Source organism: Drosophila arizonae, chromosome 2 (genome assembly GCF_054131065.1).
Source record: "Drosophila arizonae isolate 15081-1271.41 chromosome 2, UAZ_ARI_1.0, whole genome shotgun sequence".
Lineage (NCBI taxonomy): Eukaryota > Metazoa > Arthropoda > Insecta > Diptera > Drosophilidae > Drosophila > Drosophila arizonae.
Window position 1 is genome coordinate 24,622,458 of NC_142922.1, and position 19,826 is coordinate 24,642,283.

Below are 19,826 nucleotides of genomic sequence, written 5' to 3' on the forward strand. Positions count from 1 at the left end.
CAATGCAGATTGGTAGGCGGCTAGCTTTCCAATTCCTCCCCCAAACAAAAAAGCTTGTTCAACTTGTTCGCATTTGCACTTCCAGCGTCTTTGCCGCGTCACAATAGTAATCTTACAAACGAACAATGGTGGTTGTTAGTGTTTCGTTAGAGTTGACGTCGGCAAGGGAGACGGGCGCAGCATTGGATGAGCTCATACAAAAATGTACAAACAAGTTTAGCTTTTTGGAAATAAGACACGAGTACACAACTACACACATTTGTATGCATATATGCTGTGTGTATGTGAATGCGAATGGCGAATGCGAATGTGAACGCGGTGTGCCGCAGTGTTATGCCAGTCTCAGCTTCAGTTGTACGTGAAGCGTGAACAACGTCGGAGCGCCCACGCGGCAAACACAAATTTGTAACAGATACGAAAAGTGTGTGTCAAGCTCTCGCATATGTGTTAGTGGTGTTTCTTGTTGAGCGACTGAGTGAGTGAGTGTATATGACTAAGAATAATAATACTGACCGTTGTGCTGTTTTAGCAGTCAAGCTAATTGTTTCATACTGTCTGTTACGTGGCTACAGTGCTGCCTTTAATTAACTAACTAGCAAAGGAGCTGGCACTCCACAGCCTGAATCAAATAAACACATATACTATGTATATATACATATAGTATATATATATATTTCTAAAGAATAAGCAGGAGCATTTCAGTTTCGAGTTGCCAATAACAGCACAGTTAAAAAACACATATAAAAATACAAAAAATTAAAAAAAAAAACAGAAGTTCGGAAAACAAAATTGTATGTGCCGTAAGGAGGGAAGCTAAGCAAAATCAATAATTGGCCGAGCCTGCGTGTGTTTGTCTGTGCGTGTGTAAGTCGTGTATGTGAGAGTGTGTCAACCTTGCACGCTGGACAACTGAAGCAAAGGCCATGCTGATTAAGCAATAAGTAGAAGAAGAAGCAGACTACAAAAACATAACAACTTCAGAAGACAATATGCAACAACAACAACAACAACCACCACCAACGCAGCAGCAGCAACATCAACATCAACATCAACAACAGCAACCAGCTGTCATAACCAATTCGAGCAGTGGCAACCACACGCCCATCAACTCAGGTGTCGGTGCGGGTGCTCTACCAGGTAGCAGCACACCCATACGCATAGGCAGTGCAAAGCATGCGGGCGGCGGGGATACACTGGTGCCGCCAGTGGCCAACGTCGCCTCCCATTCAGTGCCCGGCACACCGCAACAGCAGCCGCCGCAGTCGAGCAGCGTGCCCACGGCCACTGGGAGTCATCTGCAGCTGCAGACGGCCGGAATAATGTCCATGGCGGCCTCCAATCAGTCGCTGGGCGTCAGTGCCGGCATTGGCGCCAGTGCAGGCGGCAGCAGCATCAGCGGCATTAACATAACGCCACCAAACAGCGCCGGCCTGAGGCAGTCGTCAGGTGAGTCGTCTGGTGATGAGTTGGTGATCAGGATGCGTCCGTTCAGCCAGCTTAGCCTCAATTGATATTCAGTGTCGTCTCTCTTGTCATTTTGCGTTGCTTTTCTGTTGGCCTCTATTACAGGCTCACATTTTGCGCTCTCGTTTCGTGTTTCGTTGTTGTTCTCCTTTTTCGTTTCAATCATTGACACACACACATACACTCGTATTCTTATACATGCATATGCTAATCTATGTTTTGTTGCTGTCTCAATTTGCATACCCTGCACTCAATTAGTGAAGGCATATACAGGGAAGGCATATGTCTTTACCATGTTCAGTTGTATTATAATATACATAGTTAACTTATATACATAGCTATATTCATTACGTTATTTATGTATATAATTATATTATATTTATATACTATATTACTCTCTTCTGTTGTGCATATAATTTGAAATCTCCGAACAATCGAGTGAGGCTGTAGCATATATTTATCGATAATAATAAGCGTATAGCCAGACAGCTCTTAGATGCGCCCAGGGTATATTTAAGCCAGTGAACTTCGGCTTTGGCACTTTTGCGTGTTCTGTTTTGATTTTGTTGTTTCTCGCATTTCAATGGCAGTTCCCGCTACGCGACTAACATCGACTATCGCATCACGCTTTTAGCTTTGTCTGGGGCTTCAAGCGCTTCCGCTCTGTCCGTCAACTGGTCGAAGCTCGCGTGTGGGGGGAGATGTAGATAGAGAGAGTGAGAGCGAGAGGGAGAGGGAGAGGGAGAGAGATAGCTAAGTATGGTGAGGAGGTGAGGTGTTAATTGTTGATTGAGCTTAGTTTGTTGTTGCTATGACTATGCAGCAACCACAATTTGAATTGAGGACAAAAGGCAAACAAATCGGATTTTCCCCGTGTCGCTTTGCACTTGCACCTGTTCTTGTCATAATTTACGTGCAACATCTACATATATATGCTACAGCACACGCTCGTTAAAGGGACTTGATGACTTTTATATCCATACTCACACTGATCACAGCTGGGCTAATGGATATTAAGACTGAGATTGATTTGATAACAGCTTTTTGACGTACATTTATGTTATATTTATTATATGTGTATAAATGCAGTTTATGAGCGACAAGTGTATCTTTATGTCTGTGTATCTCTGTGTGCGTGTCAAGCAGCAGGTTGTCATAGCTGCTTATTGATTACCTCAGGGCTTTTGTCAGCTCCACTGCATCCGACCAAACCAATTGATATTACACTTAATTGCCAATTTGCTAACGAGCTCAAATTTCATTAGATAACTGTAGGTGTAAAAACATTGCAGTCTCGTATGGCAATCGAATACGATTGCATTTCAAAGGCTTTGCCAATTTAATATTCATTGTTTAGCATGATAAAAGCCCTACGTGTCTCAAGTCTAAACAAAGGAAGATTCATTATAATTAGATGTCATTTCAGCTTTGATATATAATATATATACACATAATTTAGCTTGTATCTGTGCATTATATCTTGATGTTTGCTTGTGCTTAAATTAGTAAACATACTTATATTTAGAGCTTGGCCTGGAGAGTATTAATAATTCGTTAAGCTGTACTTTTGTCGCTCTTGCGCTTCGAGTTCGTTATATGTTTTATTGTAAGTAATTGTCATAAAATTTTTAGTAGACATCTTTTATTGTTTTGATACTTAAACAAGCACAATGGGCATTGTGCAAAAACACACATACATACACAAGCAATTAGCTGACACGCGCAAACTTTTAGGCACTTTTTAGTGCCCCCTGGTTGGGGCAGAGTGGGGCCGAAGGCGCCGAAAGGGCCAACTGCAGGCCATGAATGCTGAGAAATGCAGCAGTTGGCACAATTATACAAATATATGTATATATATATATATATATATATATATATATATATATATATATATATATATATATCTGCTGGTATATTTGCATTTAATGCCCTGCTCCACTCCCCACCGACTCAGGGGGCAAACGAGCAAAAACAAAAATCGATGCGTCGCTGCGTTTTGTGATGTGTCCATCCATTTTAGTTTCTTGTTTTTTATTTCAATTTACGTACATTTTTTCTCTATTTATTTCTCTTTTTTTTACATTTTGGCGTACGTAAGGGCCTATTTGGGACGGATGGGAGGAGGGCTGAGCTGGGCTGGGCTTGGTGTGTATTTCATAAGGCATGCTGCATTCTATTTTTGTTTCGCTTCCAAGCTTCGGTGGCAAAGGTCAGAAGTGAGATGTGCACCATGAACTTTAGCTCTAGTCTTTATTCCACTTCTCCGCCTGGCCACATCCGGTCCACTTTGGCTGTACCGGTTGATGAAATTCTCTTGTACATTTGCATAACCAACAAATTCGATCGTCATATCTAGCAGAGGGCTGAATAATTTATCTATTGAACGAATATGCATCACTTATCCAAATCAATGTGTGTCTGTGTGTGGACGAGTATCTCATTCGTTGAATATTTTATAGCATGCTTTTGGGCAAATTGCCGTGTAATAAATTAGAGAGTCGTGCTAAACTCGATGCACATATGCATATTGATTGCCAGCTCCACCTGGCATTCGCCGTTTGCATATCTAATGAATCGCCCTTCCATCCCTCTAGTAGAAACCACTTCCGCCGCCACTGTAAGAGCCGTGCTCCACTTACATATGCCATTGGCCAGCACTATAGTATATAATTGGATTATATGCAACCCCACATACACGTACACAATGGGGGCACATACGGGTGCTTGCTGTGACATCATATGCAACAGTCATCAACAAAGCAGCAATAGCGGCAACAGCAGCAGCAGCAGCAGCAACAGCAGCAACAACAAAAGTTGGCATAACCAAAAGTGCATTCGCATGTTGATGTCATTCATCATTTGCGGTCAGCTCTTTTTAATGCCATCGCCCATTGGTCAGCGCCAAATTAATAGCCATCGACAGTTGACCATTAGCCGCCACATGGCTCACAGAGTCGTTCGCTTAGCACTTTGAACTTTGGCTGGGCGCTCCTTTGGCAATATCTTGGCCAATATTAGCCGGGCGTGGCCAGGCCAGGCCAGGCGAGGCGAGCTTTGAAATTGCGTAATTGAAACGCCCGTAAATTCTCTATTGGAAATTAATCAATGCAATCTATCGACGCATCCTTTCGCCTGCTGGCGCTAGACTCGCCTTGTTTATTGAGGGCTGCCTGCTGTGCGCCATACCCGATGACAGCAAATTGATAGCGGCGCTTAATTAATTCACAGCGATTAATCGACACGTCTAATATGGTCTATCCCGCAGCTAGACAACGACCGAGATACATTGAGATAGGGTTGCGCATGAATTGCGCCAAGTTGACATGCATTCAGCTTGATTAAAGTTGGCTCTACTATGCATAATCACATCGATAGTTCTATTACAGCCAATTAATGTTTGAGATAAATATAAACATGATATCACATGAGTGCGAGGACTACTAATTTATTGAACTAGAGGTGCAATAAAGTAATCATAAATGTATAGCATCGATTATCATCGATCGCTGGGTCATTCATCGAACTCTCTTCAAAATATCCATTAAAATGTTGTCATTGTGCTACTTTTACCGTTATCATATTTGGGTTGATAGTAATTCACACTCTGAATATAAATATTTAGTTTTTATACTAGTTCTACTTTATTCATGTTTGTTTATAAATGTTTTACTTTTGAATATGTTCTTGGATGAGAAGTTCCATCAGTTCTTTATTTCGCTATGGCTTTCTGTTTTTGTCAGTGTCAAATTATACTTTCTAAAGTCGTCTCGATGTCGTAAATGTGTTTGTAAATGTATGTAGTAACACTATAGAACTATAGAACTACATTAGTGTATTGATATTATATGAATACTGACTAGTTATATTGCTCGCTTTCTCTATTTCTTTCTCTCTTTTAACATATTTCATTCTATGTATGGGGCTAACTGCTCACATTACTGCAGTATTCGATTTTAAATTCAAGCGTCGACCCTCGCAAAAAGTGCTTTTAACCAAACTGCCCTCCACAGACAGTTTGAGCAACAGCCCAGCGCCATCATCGCCAGGTGAAGTTTTTTCCACAAATTTAGCACAGTTCACCGATCTATCATCAAATCAATTCTACAAGCTATTTCACTGATCATTGCACCGACTAACAAAATATCTCATTCATCAATCTACAGTTCATTCCTTTATTACTCCTACTTGAGATCATTTCAATTAAGCTACAAAGTTTAAATTTATCAATCATCTTTCCAATTGATCATCTAGCATGCATTCCATTGGTCGTTATATTCAATTGTTCATTCCATTCAATCAACTCACCTATGATTTTACAATCATGTCGCCGATCATTTCATTGATAATTCCTCTGATCATTTATAGATCATTTCACTAAGTTCATTCTCCAATGATTTCATCGATCTTTTCATTGATTATTCCGCATCTCATTCTACATTTGTTTTATACGACGAACATTTCACAGAGTCTAAATTAAGATTATTCCACTGATCGTTCCATTGATCATTCCATGTCTCATACTACATACAAAGCTATTCCCTGATTATTCCAGCAGTCATTTTATTGATCATAAAACAAATATTCACGAATTCCACGGACCATCTGTGGCACACATATTTTGCACATAGATTTTGCTTTTGCTTTAGCTTTTGCTTTCGCTAATCGAGATCATCAACGCGTTCGGCCTCCATGCAGTTGGCCAACGAACGCATTTGTATGCATTTCGCGAACATTTAGTTAAGTACTCACTTAGCCATGACCGTCGCGTCAAGCGTTGCCATATCTGTGACGCATTTGGCTGCCATTTGTATGATTTTGCTTTCGTTCCCATCTATTGTGTGCCACAGCGCACGGTGCATTATCAAAAGCTTTTCAGTTATTATTGGACGAGTATTGTATTGTATACATGTTTTGCAGTTGTGTTTGTTATATTATGACTTGAAATTGAAGGCAGCGAGCCCCGCACCGCCCCCCGCTTTGCTGGATAAAAGATTGCCCACGTCTAGCTGTGGCAGTGCCGCTGCTGGCTGTCAATCTGACATATCATATCTTATCTTCGGTATTTGTAGTTATATTTAGTTGGTATAGAACTTAAAAGTGTTCGCACTCTCGATAAGCCCTAATTAATGAGCAAAAACATAGCGTTGGCACTTTATTGAAATAGCCCGCTCGTACAACATTTGATTGCAAAACTTAACGATAACATTTGGTGGTCCGATAAGCGACTTTTGCTTTCATTAACTTTTTTTTATATTTCTGATACTCTCTTCGAACAGTCTGAATCATTGAGCTGTCAACAACACTGAAATATGACAAATGAGTTTTGCGAACATTCGACTGACTTACTAATTGCTGCTATCTACAGGTGAAATAATACAACTAACACCAAATTTGCAGTCCGAAGTTTCGATTTCAAAGCACATCTGGCCGGCAGCTTGATGAATTTGTTTATTGTTTTATTTGCAATTTAGCAAACATATGAAACGAATTATGACATGGTTTAGCACATTTGTTCAGCGCCTGATTCAACAATTTAAAGATATTTTAGAGATGGGAAGCAGCTTCATAAAATATATTTCTTATAAGCTATTAATGCACTTATATCGGTAGGATCTACATTAAACTATTCATTTTTGATGATATTGGAAAATAAGTTTATTTTATGTATACCTTTTTTTATTTATATTATTTTACTAGATGTTTTTTTTTTTTTTTTTTTTTTTTTTTTAATATTATTGATTGTTAAAAAAAAACAGGCTTTAAAAAATGAAATGGCCTAACTAGAAATACGTTTTGCTAGTTTCTAGGAAAACTGTGAAATATAACTAATTTTGGTTAATGAAAAATTATTATATTTGCTTTTTGGCTCAAAGCGTACAGAGTATTTGATTTCCGGGTGCCACATAATTTTCACTACAAATTTTACTCGCTTCGGTTTGCTGTGTTGCATGGGCACCTGAAAAAACAAAATCAGCTCTAGCTCATAGCAAAACATGTGTGATTATTTCCGGGATGGACTTAAAACTCAGTTTGTGTCATCTTGATAAAACCAAAGATTTGTTAGATATATTTCGTCATATTTAATAATAGCATACTATAGATTATAATAGCATATTATAGATTATATTAAGTGATGAGCCCTGTAAAATAATGAAATAGATATAAATAATTAGCGTACTTTTCAATTTGTAAATTTGATTGTTCATTAAATGTTTGTAGGGCATTTCGTTTTCATTTCCCTTCTCATTTCCATTTGTTCATTAGCGAACGACTACTGTATTTGCATTTGTACATTGAGAAAGATCATGTCAGCGAACAGATGTAGTTTAAAGTTTGTGTGCACTTAGAAATATGGAACTGTTTGATCTGAAGACTATAAATATTTTAAGGCACACTTAAGTGGTAAGCCTTAGGTAATACGGCGTCTGGGATCACGTCTCATGAGCTCATTGTAAACACTTGTGTGTAGCACACACGCACACACAAACAGACACACATACGCAGAGGCAGCATGTACGCGTGTGTGTGTGTGTACATATGCACATAAGTAACTTAGTAGTTAATAAGTTCATCGATAACGCCCCAAATGTTTGGCACATGGAGAGTGACAATGAACAACAGATAGAGAGAGAGAGAGAGACGGAGAGGGAGAGAGAGCAGCAGCGAGTGTGACTAGGCTAGATGGCAGCGACGCGTCGACGCTGACGCAGATGCCGACTGCGCACTGATATCATATCTGCGAGTTGTCTAAATTAACACACGAGTACTTAATATCGGGCGTTCGCGGCAGCTCGCCAGAGACGCGCCTCTCAACTGCTTTTCGAAATATTCAAAATATTTATAAAAAAAAAACAAATTGTTTTGATTTTTGTTTTGTTTTTTATTTTATTTTTTTCTATTTTGTTTTGGCGAGCATGCAATCGTTAGCCACAACAACAACAACAACAGCAACAGCAATCACTACATACAGCTAATGGCTCATTATTATATGGCGGGCGGTGTATTGGGTATATGGCGGCAGCGACGCCAACGCCAGCGTCAGCGGCCGTGTCAGTCGCGTCATCGCCGCTGGCCCAGCGGCAGCTGCTCGTCGCTGCTCTTTGGGCATATTCAGTTGTCGTTGCGGCTCCGGCTCCGTAGTTAGCTGCGTTTTGTTTTCGTTCGCTGCGCATGCCAACATATACATATACATATATATATATCTCAATCGGCGAGTCTGACTGGGCATCCCAACACGCATTCGCGCGCCATCTTAATACAGTTTCACAACAATTCGTTGACGGTTACGGTTGCGGATACGTGTTATTTCGGATTCCGATTCCGATTCCGATTCCGATTCTGAGTATCGTATAGCGTATACGCCATGTAGTACACGCGTACGTTCAACAAATGCTAAAGCACCAATTAACGTAGCTCGCAGCCCGCAGTTCGCCGCTCGCAGCCTCTACGCACATTCTTCAGCTGGCTGACCAGTGTGGAGCAGCGAGCAGTGGAATACCAAATGAATCTACTACAAAGCAAGTGCCAGTCGCAAAGCCTCCACGCGTCTTCCGCATAGTCTGTCCAATTATGAGCTGAAATCTATTTGATTTTTATTTTGTATTACGTACGGCACGGCAGACGCGACATAAAATAAAAAAAACTACTCTGTGCATGAAAATTAAATGTGGAAAATATAAAGAGAAATTAAAAATAGTTAAAAATAATAATTTAATGAAAGCGTGCGCAATTATGATTAAAGTGCAAGTGCGAGTCGCTTAGCCAGTCAAACTGAGCCTGAGAGATCTCAGAGAGAGTGAAAGATACAGAGTGAGAGTGAGGGTCTGAGCATCCCAAATCCGAAAATTCTCACCCGCCCATTTGCATATGTACTACTTGTTGTGTCTGTTTGTCTTGCGAAATAAATTAAAACATATTCGAAAAATAAATAAAACAGAGCGCACCGCGTTTGCTGCTGCTGCCGTGCGGCCTACCTTGAGACGATGTTGATTTGTTTTTATGTACTTTATACATCTACATATCTCCCTCTCTCGAACAAACACACACACACACACACACACACACACATTCTTGAACATATGTATATGTATGTGTAGACATAAGCATACACAATACACAAATAGGCTGTGAACATCTTTCCAAATTGCTTTTAGATCTTAGCCGCTGCTAACCCAATTCAATTCGGGCCATAAATAATTAGAGAATCCGCCAGCACAGCGTTTATAAATTCGTTCAATTCAATCTCTTATTGCAGGAATCGCCAATTGGGCCGCAGATAATCGTGATGGCAATTCGGCAGACAAGGTAAGTATTTCTCTCCACCTCCTCCCAAAAAAACATAAAAACAAAAACAAAAAATGCGCTTAAATATTTTTAAATATATAACAACCAAAATTAAAGACCAATCAGAAATGTTGAAACTGGGTCATGATTTCTGTCCGCATGTAATTGTCTGAGGCGTGCTATCCGATAAGAGCTCTGTGATAAGGGCTGACTAATGCAGCTCTAATCGATGTGCGGTTCCTGCTGACGCCAAAAGCACAGATTGCATATCTATAGATACAAGCGGGCCACGTGCAGAGTTGATAAGCCATAAAATAATACTTATACGATTTCCCAGCGTACTGATGCCAAAAAGGGGCTTAGTCAATTTTTGTTACATGCAACTATATATAATATGGAAATATTATATATATGTATATATCAATGTGTGCATATGTAAATACTAATATTTGTAATACTCGCTAAAGCTGACTGTATTTTTCCTGATATCTTCTGCGAACTCCAGTCACATTATTCCGGTTTCAATTTGCGGTTTCGACTGGAAATACGGGCGATTCGCCCGGGGCTGAAACAGAATTGCTTTATGTTTATAACGTTTCGTTGTTTGGTTTGGCATTCGAATGAATTTTAATATTTACAAATTATTTCATCTAAATTCTCTGTGTCTCGCTCTCTCTCTCTCTCTGTCTCCCTCTCCCTATTTAAATTTGGAATTTCGAAATATTTTAATAGCTTACTGCGGTAAAGTTGGACCAAATTAGTTTCAATTCGTTAAGCTAATTTACAGGGTATCTTAAAGTGAAGCTGTACAGATAGCTGCTGAATTTTACTTTTTGGCTTTATTTCTCTCATATTTTTCGTGTGTGAAAATTTAGTTTTAAGCGCTAATTAGATTAACATTTGCTTTATGAATTAGTTGGAAAATCCGTGTGTAGCAATGTTGTAGAGGAAGTTGGTCGTCAGGTGCGAGCACACACATCCTCGAGGCAAAGAAGTGATTGCGAATGTTTTTGAAATTTTTGAATGTATGCCGAAACTGTCGACAGGTGCAGACAAGTGGAGTCAAATGCGCTCTTGCTTGATTATATAACGCTCTAACTAAGTAACAAACCACCTGCCCACCCACTTAATCATCTCTTGTTTCCACAGTCTGCTGCAGATGCGGCCAAGCTCAATCGCAAGGAGTCGTACAAGGCCCAGCGCAAGAACTATCGGCGCGAGAAGAAGCGCGTGGCCAGTGAGTTGATGAACTCTCTGCAGGATCCGGCGGTCATAGTGCTGGCTGACTGGCTAAAGGTGAGTGTTAATTAGTTTAGCATACGCTCAGTGAATCTCTCGATACAATATCTCCTTTATTTTTCCTTCACAGGTGCGCGGCACACTAAAGTCCTGGACGAAGCTGTGGTGCGTGCTGAAGCCTGGCCTGTTGCTCATCTACAAGAGCCAAAAGACAAAAAGCAGCCACTGGGTGGGCACAGTTATGCTGACCTCGTGTCAGGTGATTGAGCGGCCCAGCAAGAAGGACGGCTTCTGTTTCAAGCTCTTTCATCCGTTGGATCAGCCCATTTGGGCGCCACGCGGACCCGATAAGGAGACCATAGGTAATTGTACTCTATACAGCTCGCCTGTGGCAACTGCTCATCTCCTGTTTTTTTTTGCAGGCGCTGTGGTTCAGCCACTGCCCACAGCCTACTTGATCTTTCGAGCGCCGAGCCAGGCCGCTGGCAAGTGCTGGATGGATGCACTGGAGCTGTCGTTGCGCTGCTCAGCTTTATTGCTGCGGTCCAACAGCACCAATACGCCGTCCAGCAACTACGCCGAAGAGCCGTTGCCCGTCTCGGACGAGACTCAGTGGTCGGAAGCCGACTATGAGAAGCATTTCAACGATCACGGTAAGTGGATGCAGCACTGGCTGGCGCCGCCGGCCGAGCAGGAGAACTCGCGCCCATCGTCGCGCGCTCAGACACCGCAGCTACTGCAGCAGCTGTACAGCAGCGCTGTTAGCAACTGGGAGCGCACCAAGCGCCTGCCACGTTTCGCCCAGATGCGACGCGCCAGCGATGTGTCTAATGCCTCTGAAATGAATCCTGGCCGACGCATAGGCAGGAATCTGTCGCCCATCAGCAAATCGCTGTCGATGGGCGCCGCACTCTGCGGAAGCAGTTCCAGTGACGACGAAGAGGACTACGCCAGCGGCAGTGTCTGTCCTAGGGGAGCTGGCTCGAGGCCAGTCAGTGCACCACCCGATTGCCTGCTGCTGCCGCGCTTCCAAGTCAACGTTCAGGGTGAAGGCCTCCAGCCAGATTCACTTTAATATATCTCTCTGTCGTAGTTGCTGTCATTGTTGTTGCTAGAAAGTTCGAGCAGTTGGTTGTGTTGTGATGCTTCCGACACAAAGTAGTCTGGGCGTTATTTGTTCAAAATTTATGTAATTGCAATGTGAAGCTAGTCGTTAGTTTCGCATCTTAGCCACTCATCTACCTATAAAATAGCCGATATATTTACATTAGTTAATGGAATAGGTCATCATTGGGGCCATTGCCATTGCAGTTGCTTCAGCTATAGAGAGTTCCTCTACACAGTGACGTACACGAGTTTGAGGGTTTCATCAACTCTTTACAGATCTGGACGCTGACAGTCAAAATGAAGCGCCCAATGCGGCAATGTCGGGACTGGAGAGCGACTCAGAGTCAGAACCGGCACATGAAGATGATGTGGCTGAACAAATACCATGCGAGGAGACTACCTATGTGCCATTTCAAGAGGAGGAGTTCGGTGAGGTAAGTGGTGCAATTCATTTCGTGGTGGATCAAATGGTTTCCATTAATATTTGATAACGGTCCTTAGCAAGGAGAGCAAGTGGAGGAGTTGGCCGAGGAAAATAAGAGCCTCATCTGGTGTATCGTGAAGCAGGTGCGACCCGGCATGGATCTAAGCAAGGTGGTGTTGCCCACGTTTATTCTGGAGCCGCGCTCGTTTCTTGACAAGCTGTCTGACTCCTATTATCATGCGGATTTGCTCTCTAGGTATGCGTTTTTCTTCACTGGATTTTTATTCGTTTCTTATAATTTCTCAATTGCTATTTGGCAGGGCTGTCCATGAAGATGACGCCTACACACGCATGAAATTCATCGTGCAATGGTACCTGTCCGGGTTCTACAAGAAGCCCAAAGGCCTCAAGAAGCCATATAATCCCATATTGGGCGAAACGTTTCGTTGCTACTGGCAACACCCCAACGGCAGTCGTACCTTTTACATTGCCGAACAGGTTTCGCATCATCCGCCGGTATCGGCATTTTATGTTACGAATCGCGAGGATGGCTTCAGTATCTCCTGCTCCATCTTGGCCAAATCGAAGTTCTATGGCAATAGCACGTCGGCCGTACTAGAGGGTATGGCCACGATGACGCTACTGCCACGTGGCGAAATTTATACAGCAACCACGCCCTATGCCCACTGCAAAGGTATACTCATGGGTACATTGTCCATGGAGCTCGGTGGCAAGATAAACATCGAATGCGAGAACACCGGTTACAAGACGGAGCTCGAATTCAAGCTGAAACCATTCCTTGGCGGCTCAGACACCATAAACGTAGTCGTAGGCAAAATTAAATTGGGTAAAGAAACTTTGGCTACTATTAACGGTCACTGGGACAAGGAGCTACGCCTCAAGGATCTAAAAACCGGAGAAGAAAGCGTACTATTGAAGGTCGATGCAGAAATGCGCTCGAAGCGGCTAATACGGCACGTGGTGCCATTGGAGAAACAGTTGCCAACAGAGTCGCAGCGTCTTTGGAGTCTTGTTTCAGATGCCATAGCACGGGAGGATCAAGTCGCTGCTACCGAGCAGAAAACAGTGCTGGAGGAAAACCAACGAGCGGCGGCCAAGTCGCGTTTACAGAACGACCAACCACATGTTCCGGCCCTCTTTGAACTGAACGCTTACGGCGAGTGGATATACAAGTACGCGGATTTGCGGCCATGGGACGTTCGTAACGATGTACGCCAATACGAATGTGATTATAAGGTGCTCACCGAGACGCGGAACAAAACGGTGCCGATCGTGCTTAGCACCGAACTAATGCGTTCCAATATAGACCCTGGCGCCCACTCCACTAGACGGCTTCCCTCAGACACCACAAATGTGTCCAAAACTAAAAACAAGCCCGTGGATTCGGACTCAAGTCCATCGCCGCAGGGTGCTGTGAAGCGTGGCTCAAATACCTCAGCCATTAGACAGTGAGTATCCGATCCATTGAAGCAATCATAAAGTATTTTATATTTTTATTCCAATATACTTCAGACTCGCCTTGGCCATTGACCAGATGAACGCAACGTTGGCCAACCATTCAAAGCAACTAAACGACATCACAAACCGGCTGGAACGAATCCAGTTTGCGCCGAACTTGAGGAATGGCAGTATCAATTCAAATGACTTAATTGGGGGCGGCGTCTCCATATCGACGGTGGTCAAGTCTATATTCTATGCTTTAATTGGGCTAACATTCAGCGTGATTCTGCGCTGGTTCTTTAAATAGTTATTTTGGTTAAATTTTCTATATATAAGTGCAACATTTGAGCTATGGTATATACAAATATAGTCTATTTATACACGTCCAATATTATTCTAAAGCTATATAGCCATGCCTCTTCTATTGTATATTCTGTCCCACTCAAAGAAACAGATTCACTGTTCAAATGAGCGTCGTGTAAAGTCAATCAAGAATTATGAATTAAGCTAATTGGTATGTTAGTCCCAATAAATGTCTATAATGTAATATTAACTACTGCGGCCACAGAAATGCTGAAAACTATTCAGCAGGCCCGATCAGGTACGTTTAGGCTTATTCGTTTTACAAAGGATACGTATATCTACAATGAAAACTATCACCAAAATTTCGTAACAATTCCATTTCACGGACACTACAATGCATTCAATTCCTGTTGTTTTCAAACACAAATGCATAGATATACTAGTACTCATAAAATATATATGCATATATATTCATATGAGATCATTTGGCAGAGCTGCTCGAGAGGCTTTCTCATGAACAAGAACAACGTGCAACACTCATAAACATTAAGAAAGTTTAATGCTAAAGTGATTATTATAAACTTAGTGTACTATATACACAAAATACATGTTCTTGCATAACATCCACACAAATTGTACTACCTGAAAACATATTTGGATCGAAATAAACATTTAACACATCTTTTCCTTTCACTTGGACGAACTGTTTCCAATGAAATGTCGCCCCTGAGGGTGAGTGAATGAAATCATGATTTAGGGGATATTAATACAGTCATCGAATGAAAGGGCACACGAAATTTAATTGAGGCCAATTAAGGGATGTTCCTTGATGATGATATTTGGGTAGCTCAATGTGAGAGTAAGATTTCTTGAGGTCATAGTTGGCAAAGTATGAGGCTGTAATTTTGTTTTGCATTTATTCGTTTTATTGTTGTTGCTTTTTGCTTACAATTACAAATAGTTTATATATACTATATATTTTCTACAACATTTACGGTCATTCTCATTTTCAATTTAGCTGTTTTACAATTTTATTTCACTTAATATAGGACCTCTTGTCTCTCCGTTTACTACGTTTTGTTCTATAAGCAATCCAGTTATTAGGGCGATTTTTTAACGCGATTGCGACTATACGATATTTTGATGTTTTTCATCGTTCCGGTTTAGTCATGTGAGTAAAAGATGCTGCTAAATATGCGCTAAGAGTACACTTATTTAAATAGAATTTTTTCGTTATGATTTCTTTTCCTTTTCTGATTACGCCTTATATTTAGCGGGATGGCGTATGGGATGGGTATTACACAGTATAGTAGCAATAACTAGATTTTTCATCATTATATATATATATATATTAGGTTCAGCTTAACACTTAACACGGCGAGAAGCTATAAATCAATGTTTCTCCTTCGGCACTGAAACTGAAAGGGTGTATGGAGCTCGGTGTGTGGGAGGGAGGGTAGGTGACAACAGTTATGAAGCTAATAAGTAGGATTAGATTAGAGTTTAATTTTGTTTAGGTTTAAACACCCTGTATTATGTGTGTGTATGTATGCATGGGTTCTTATTGGTTATGTGTCTATACACACACAGCTGTATATATATGTGTATATATGCATGTACAAATATGTGTGTACGAGTACGTCTAGACTTAACTTACAGTTGGACATGCATGTGGATCAGCTCTACTATAGTTTACATACAATTGCGCTCTGCACAGCAGGTAAATAACACTTTTCGAGTATATATTCAAATATATATATATAAGCATATATATGTATATATATATATATAGAAACATATATATATATAGCATATACATTTAGGTATATATATATATATTACATATATGTTGATGTATTATGCATGTTTATATGTATTTTATGTATGTATGTACTTTATGTACTTATGCATGTATCCGATCGGTATCTGTATCTAGTATAACTGTATGTGCTTATGCATATTGCACGATTCCTCAATGGCTGCTTGGCTGACTGGCTGACAGACATGCGGGCGGGCGGGCGTTCGGTCGAGCGAGCTGGCTCGGGCTTGGGGACTCTGGCTGGGTGCTAGCCTAGCACGTGTGGACCCGCAAATGGTTTTGTAGTGTGCTCTTTTGCCGGAACTGCTTGGGACAGTAGGAACAGTTGTAGGGCTTCTCTCCGGTGTGGATCTTCATGTGGTTATTGAGCGTGGCCACTTGCCGGAAGCTAACCTCACAGATCTTGCACTTGTACGGCTTCTCGCCCGTGTGCGTTTTGATGTGGTTGACCAGAGTGCTCTGTTGCGAGAAGAACCGCCGGCAGACGCTACAGCCAAACGGACGATCCGGATTGTCACCCTTCAGCATATTGATGTTGCCCACATTTAGTCGAACGCCCTGCGCATTCTGATAGTGCTCGACTTTGGTGTTGGCCGCCGCCGCCGCTGCTACATTGCTGGCCACCACAGAGCTCACCGTAGTGCTGCCATCGAGGAAGTGTAGCAGCGGATGATGGTCCAGTTGAAGGATGTTGGGCGTTGTGCTGTGCAGGTTGTTGGGTAGCAAGCCGCTCGTTAGCTGCTGCGTGCCGGGAACAAGGGGCGCTGGCATGGTTGAGTGATCCACTAATAGTCCATAGCATAGATGTATTGATCGTTGCATAGATGGGGTTGGTTGATTGATAGACAGTTCGATTAACCGTTCAGTTCAGTTCAGTTGGTTGTTGGTTGTTGATCGTTGTAGTTGTTGTTGGGGTGTTGATTGGTTGTTGATTGGTTTGCATGCGTACAAAATTTAAATAAAAGCTTCGTTAGGGAAGTGCGTTAATGATCAATGCACACAGTGATAACAGAAAGCGGCTCAGTTGTAGGGCGAACACACAAGCGGCTCACCTGTGGCTGTGACTGTGGCTGGCTGGCTGGTTAGATGTGTGTGCGTCTTCATGTGGTTGGTGAGCGTGCTCTGCTGCCGGAACTGCATGTGGCAATAGGAACACGTGTATGGCTTGTCGCCGGTGTGTATCTTTTTGTGATTGGCCAACGTCGCTAGCTGGCTGAAGGACTTGTCGCAAGTCTCACACTTGTACGGCTTAGGATCGATGTGCGTCCGCTCGTGATTGTGCAGCGTGCTCAGCTGCGGGAAACGTCGCTTGCACACACTACACTGATACGGTTTCACCAGCTCCTCCGCCTGTGGCGAACTGTAGGTGCCCGAATATAGAGTCTTTGAGATTTGTACACGCTGCTGCTGATGCTGCTGTTGGTAGGCGTTGTGCATCTGATTCGACTGCGATTTACGGCTGTGCTTGCCGGAAGAGGACGGCGGCTGATAGTTGAGTAGCGACGTCGGCGTGCTTGACTCAGCCGCTGCAATTGCATGAGTAGGTGTGTGTGTGTGTGGGTTTGGATTAAAATCAAGAATTGAAGTTATGGATTCTGAATGCTATATCTTATAATATATATGTCTTTATATATATAGATACACATGTCAATTCGATTCGCCTGTGCCGCACTTACCCTTATGCGTCTTGATGTGATTTATGAGCGTGCTCTGCTGGCGAAAGTCCTTGGCGCAAATATTGCACGTGAATGGTTTTTCACCGGTGTGGATCTTCACATGGTTGGTCAGCGTCGAGATTTGGCGGAAGGCCTTGTCGCAGTGCTTGCACTTGTAGGGACGTTCGTCTGTGTGTATTTTCATATGATTGCGTAACGTGGTCAGCTGCCGGAACTTGTTTTTGCACACGTGGCACTGCTTCTTCTTGCGCGGATCGTCCACCACAGATTCATCCTCGCTAATGACGCTCTGCACCTCCTGTTTCATGGGCGATATGGGCGTATGATTGCCACCGCTGTTCGTTGTGGTCGTCGAGATGTCGAGCAGGTGCACAAGCGGATGCTGTGGATGGAGCATGGCTTGATGGGTGGGATGCTGTATGGCCTGCACGGCAGTCAATTGATGCAAAGCAAACGGGCTCTGCTGCAGACTCGCAATAGTCGTTGGCTGCTGTAAGCTATTGGGGCCGATGCCCCCTCCACCGGAGCCGCCGCCACCACCGCTGCCGCCTCCTCCTCCTCCGCCACCGCCACCACCACCACCACCACCTCCTCCACCGCCACCGCCAACGCTATGCGTGGCAAGCTGTGCAGGCGCATAGTGCTGATAGTTGGCCATAGCAGCTGTCGCGGCCGTCGCATGGTTCAAATGCATTTTACTTGCTTTCGTTAATTAGGTTGCGCCCTTTGAGGTATTCGAGAAAATCGTCTGCGCGAGCGTCAGCTTTCTTATATTATTGTCTGCTCATGAAGGTAACGTTATACAATTAAGTCGAAAAGTCGCAGCCATTTGCACAAGCACCCCGTCAGTTTGTTATTTTAGATGTCTGCTCGTTTCGGTCGCGGCTGCTGCTTTGCCAACGGCCACACGTTGTGTTCCACGTATGCGCTGTGGCGCTCAATATGGTGTACACTTTGCGCGGCACAACATTCCACACACTTTGCAACGTTTTTGCAATTGCTTGTAGCGCTTTTTGTGTGATTTGTGCAAATTTTCTCAGGCCACGCTCTTTTTTATCCTTATCAAAACAAAAATGACTGGCGTGGTTTTCCAGGGCTGCCGAACGTTCAGAGCTGCATCGACAAGATTCGGTGCTCGTTCGACTACCTCCTATCGATTGCCAAAAATCAAATGCAACTTCTCATGAGGGCTGCTCACTCAAATCATCGTTACCTCAAAGCAACAAAGATATCGATAGTATATATCGATTGCATTTCGATACATCGCACACTTATATTTCTCATATTAATCAAATATTTAAAATATAATTACATTTAGTGAAAATATTTTTGTTTTGTTTTTTTTTTGTTTTTTTTTTTTTTTGTAAACAACGACGAAGCTAATTTACTTATGCAGTTTAAAAATGTTGTAATCATTTTGTATCATGTATATAAATTGAAGTAAAATGCTACTTAAAATAAAAAAAAAAAAACAAAAAAATTACGATTAATCGTAACTACGTTAAATAAGTGAACATTAACAAACATTTTGCCATGTTCTTAGTTGCAAGGCCAGCCAATCATTCTGAAATATTATAATATTTATGAATACTAAACAAAATACGTTAAACAAGATTTACTTACAATGCGTTCTATGAGCTCGCAATTGTCCCTTCATGAATTGTTTTTATGAGATCTGCGACACTACTAAAATTAATAGTCAGAGATACTTGAAAAAAGTGAGTGTGACAAGTTTGTGTATCAGTCGTCTTCCCAAAAAGAACTTAAGCAATTGTATAGACATTAAAATTAAAATGATCAACGAGAAATACAAGGTATGAGAGCAATGGGTATTTGAAAATTTCGCAAAACTCATTTATCATTCGAATAAGTCCATAATACGATTGGTGATATTTTAACATGTTCCGAGTTTTTTCATCACTTGGAATTGTGTCCTGAAGTAAGTATTCTAAGTAAATTTGAAGTTTAAAGAGGATCAGACACATTTGAAAGATTATAATAAAGACTATAGAATGAAATCCATATCGCAAAAGCCTTGTGAGCAAACCAT

General features: G+C 42.1%; 2 protein-coding genes across 9 annotated transcripts; one reads left to right on the plus strand and one right to left on the minus strand.

The window, feature by feature from the left end:
* Window positions 1–35: 35 nt before the first annotated feature.
* Orp8 (Oxysterol-binding protein-related protein 8) lies at window positions 36–14,974 on the plus strand. 8 transcript variants are annotated; one of them, XM_089476517.1, is made up of 11 exons: window positions 36–479; window positions 683–1,446; window positions 5,409–5,510; window positions 9,719–9,768; window positions 10,897–11,043; window positions 11,117–11,348; window positions 11,409–12,032; window positions 12,370–12,527; window positions 12,595–12,773; window positions 12,838–13,986; window positions 14,051–14,974. In XM_089476517.1, exons 2-11 carry the CDS (start codon window positions 990–992, stop codon window positions 14,283–14,285), a joined length of 3,333 nt encoding a protein of 1,110 aa, XP_089332643.1. In that variant the 5' UTR covers window positions 36–479; window positions 683–989; the 3' UTR covers window positions 14,286–14,974. The 8 variants fall into 8 exon arrangements, with proteins under 8 accessions (XP_089332643.1, XP_089332644.1, XP_089332645.1 ...); XM_089476518.1 differs by having other exon boundaries at window positions 36–475; XM_089476519.1 differs by having other exon boundaries at window positions 36–204.
* Window positions 14,975–15,777: 803 nt separating this feature from the next.
* On the minus strand, window positions 15,778–18,935 carry LOC108619368 (uncharacterized). The gene is made up of 3 exons (XM_018015927.2): window positions 17,777–18,935; window positions 17,153–17,626; window positions 15,778–16,885 (listed from the first exon to the last, which is right to left on the minus strand). Exons 1-3 carry the CDS (start codon window positions 18,468–18,470, stop codon window positions 16,353–16,355), a joined length of 1,701 nt encoding a protein of 566 aa, XP_017871416.1. The 5' UTR covers window positions 18,471–18,935; the 3' UTR covers window positions 15,778–16,352.
* Between the last annotated feature and the right edge of the window lie 891 nt (window positions 18,936–19,826).

What these genes read in the sequence shown, in the direction of transcription:
- Orp8 (XM_089476517.1), top strand. Translation starts at nt 990, where the DNA reads ATGCAACAACAACAACAACAACCACCACCAACGCAGCAGCAGCAACAT. An exon ending in CTTCCAAGTCAACGTTCAGG is followed by an intron (nt 12,033 to 12,369) that starts GTGAAGGCCTCC and finishes AACTCTTTACAG; the next exon opens with ATCTGGACGCTGACAGTCAA. An exon ending in CATGCGGATTTGCTCTCTAG is followed by an intron (nt 12,774 to 12,837) that starts GTATGCGTTTTT and finishes GCTATTTGGCAG; the next exon opens with GGCTGTCCATGAAGATGACG.
- LOC108619368 (XM_018015927.2), bottom strand. Translation starts at nt 18,470, where the DNA reads ATGCATTTGAACCATGCGACGGCCGCGACAGCTGCTATGGCCAACTAT. An exon ending in TCACATCAAGACGCATAAGG is followed by an intron (nt 17,627 to 17,776) that starts GTAAGTGCGGCA and finishes ATGCAATTGCAG; the next exon opens with CGGCTGAGTCAAGCACGCCG. An exon ending in AGCCACAGTCACAGCCACAG is followed by an intron (nt 16,886 to 17,152) that starts GTGAGCCGCTTG and finishes ATGGACTATTAG; the next exon opens with TGGATCACTCAACCATGCCA.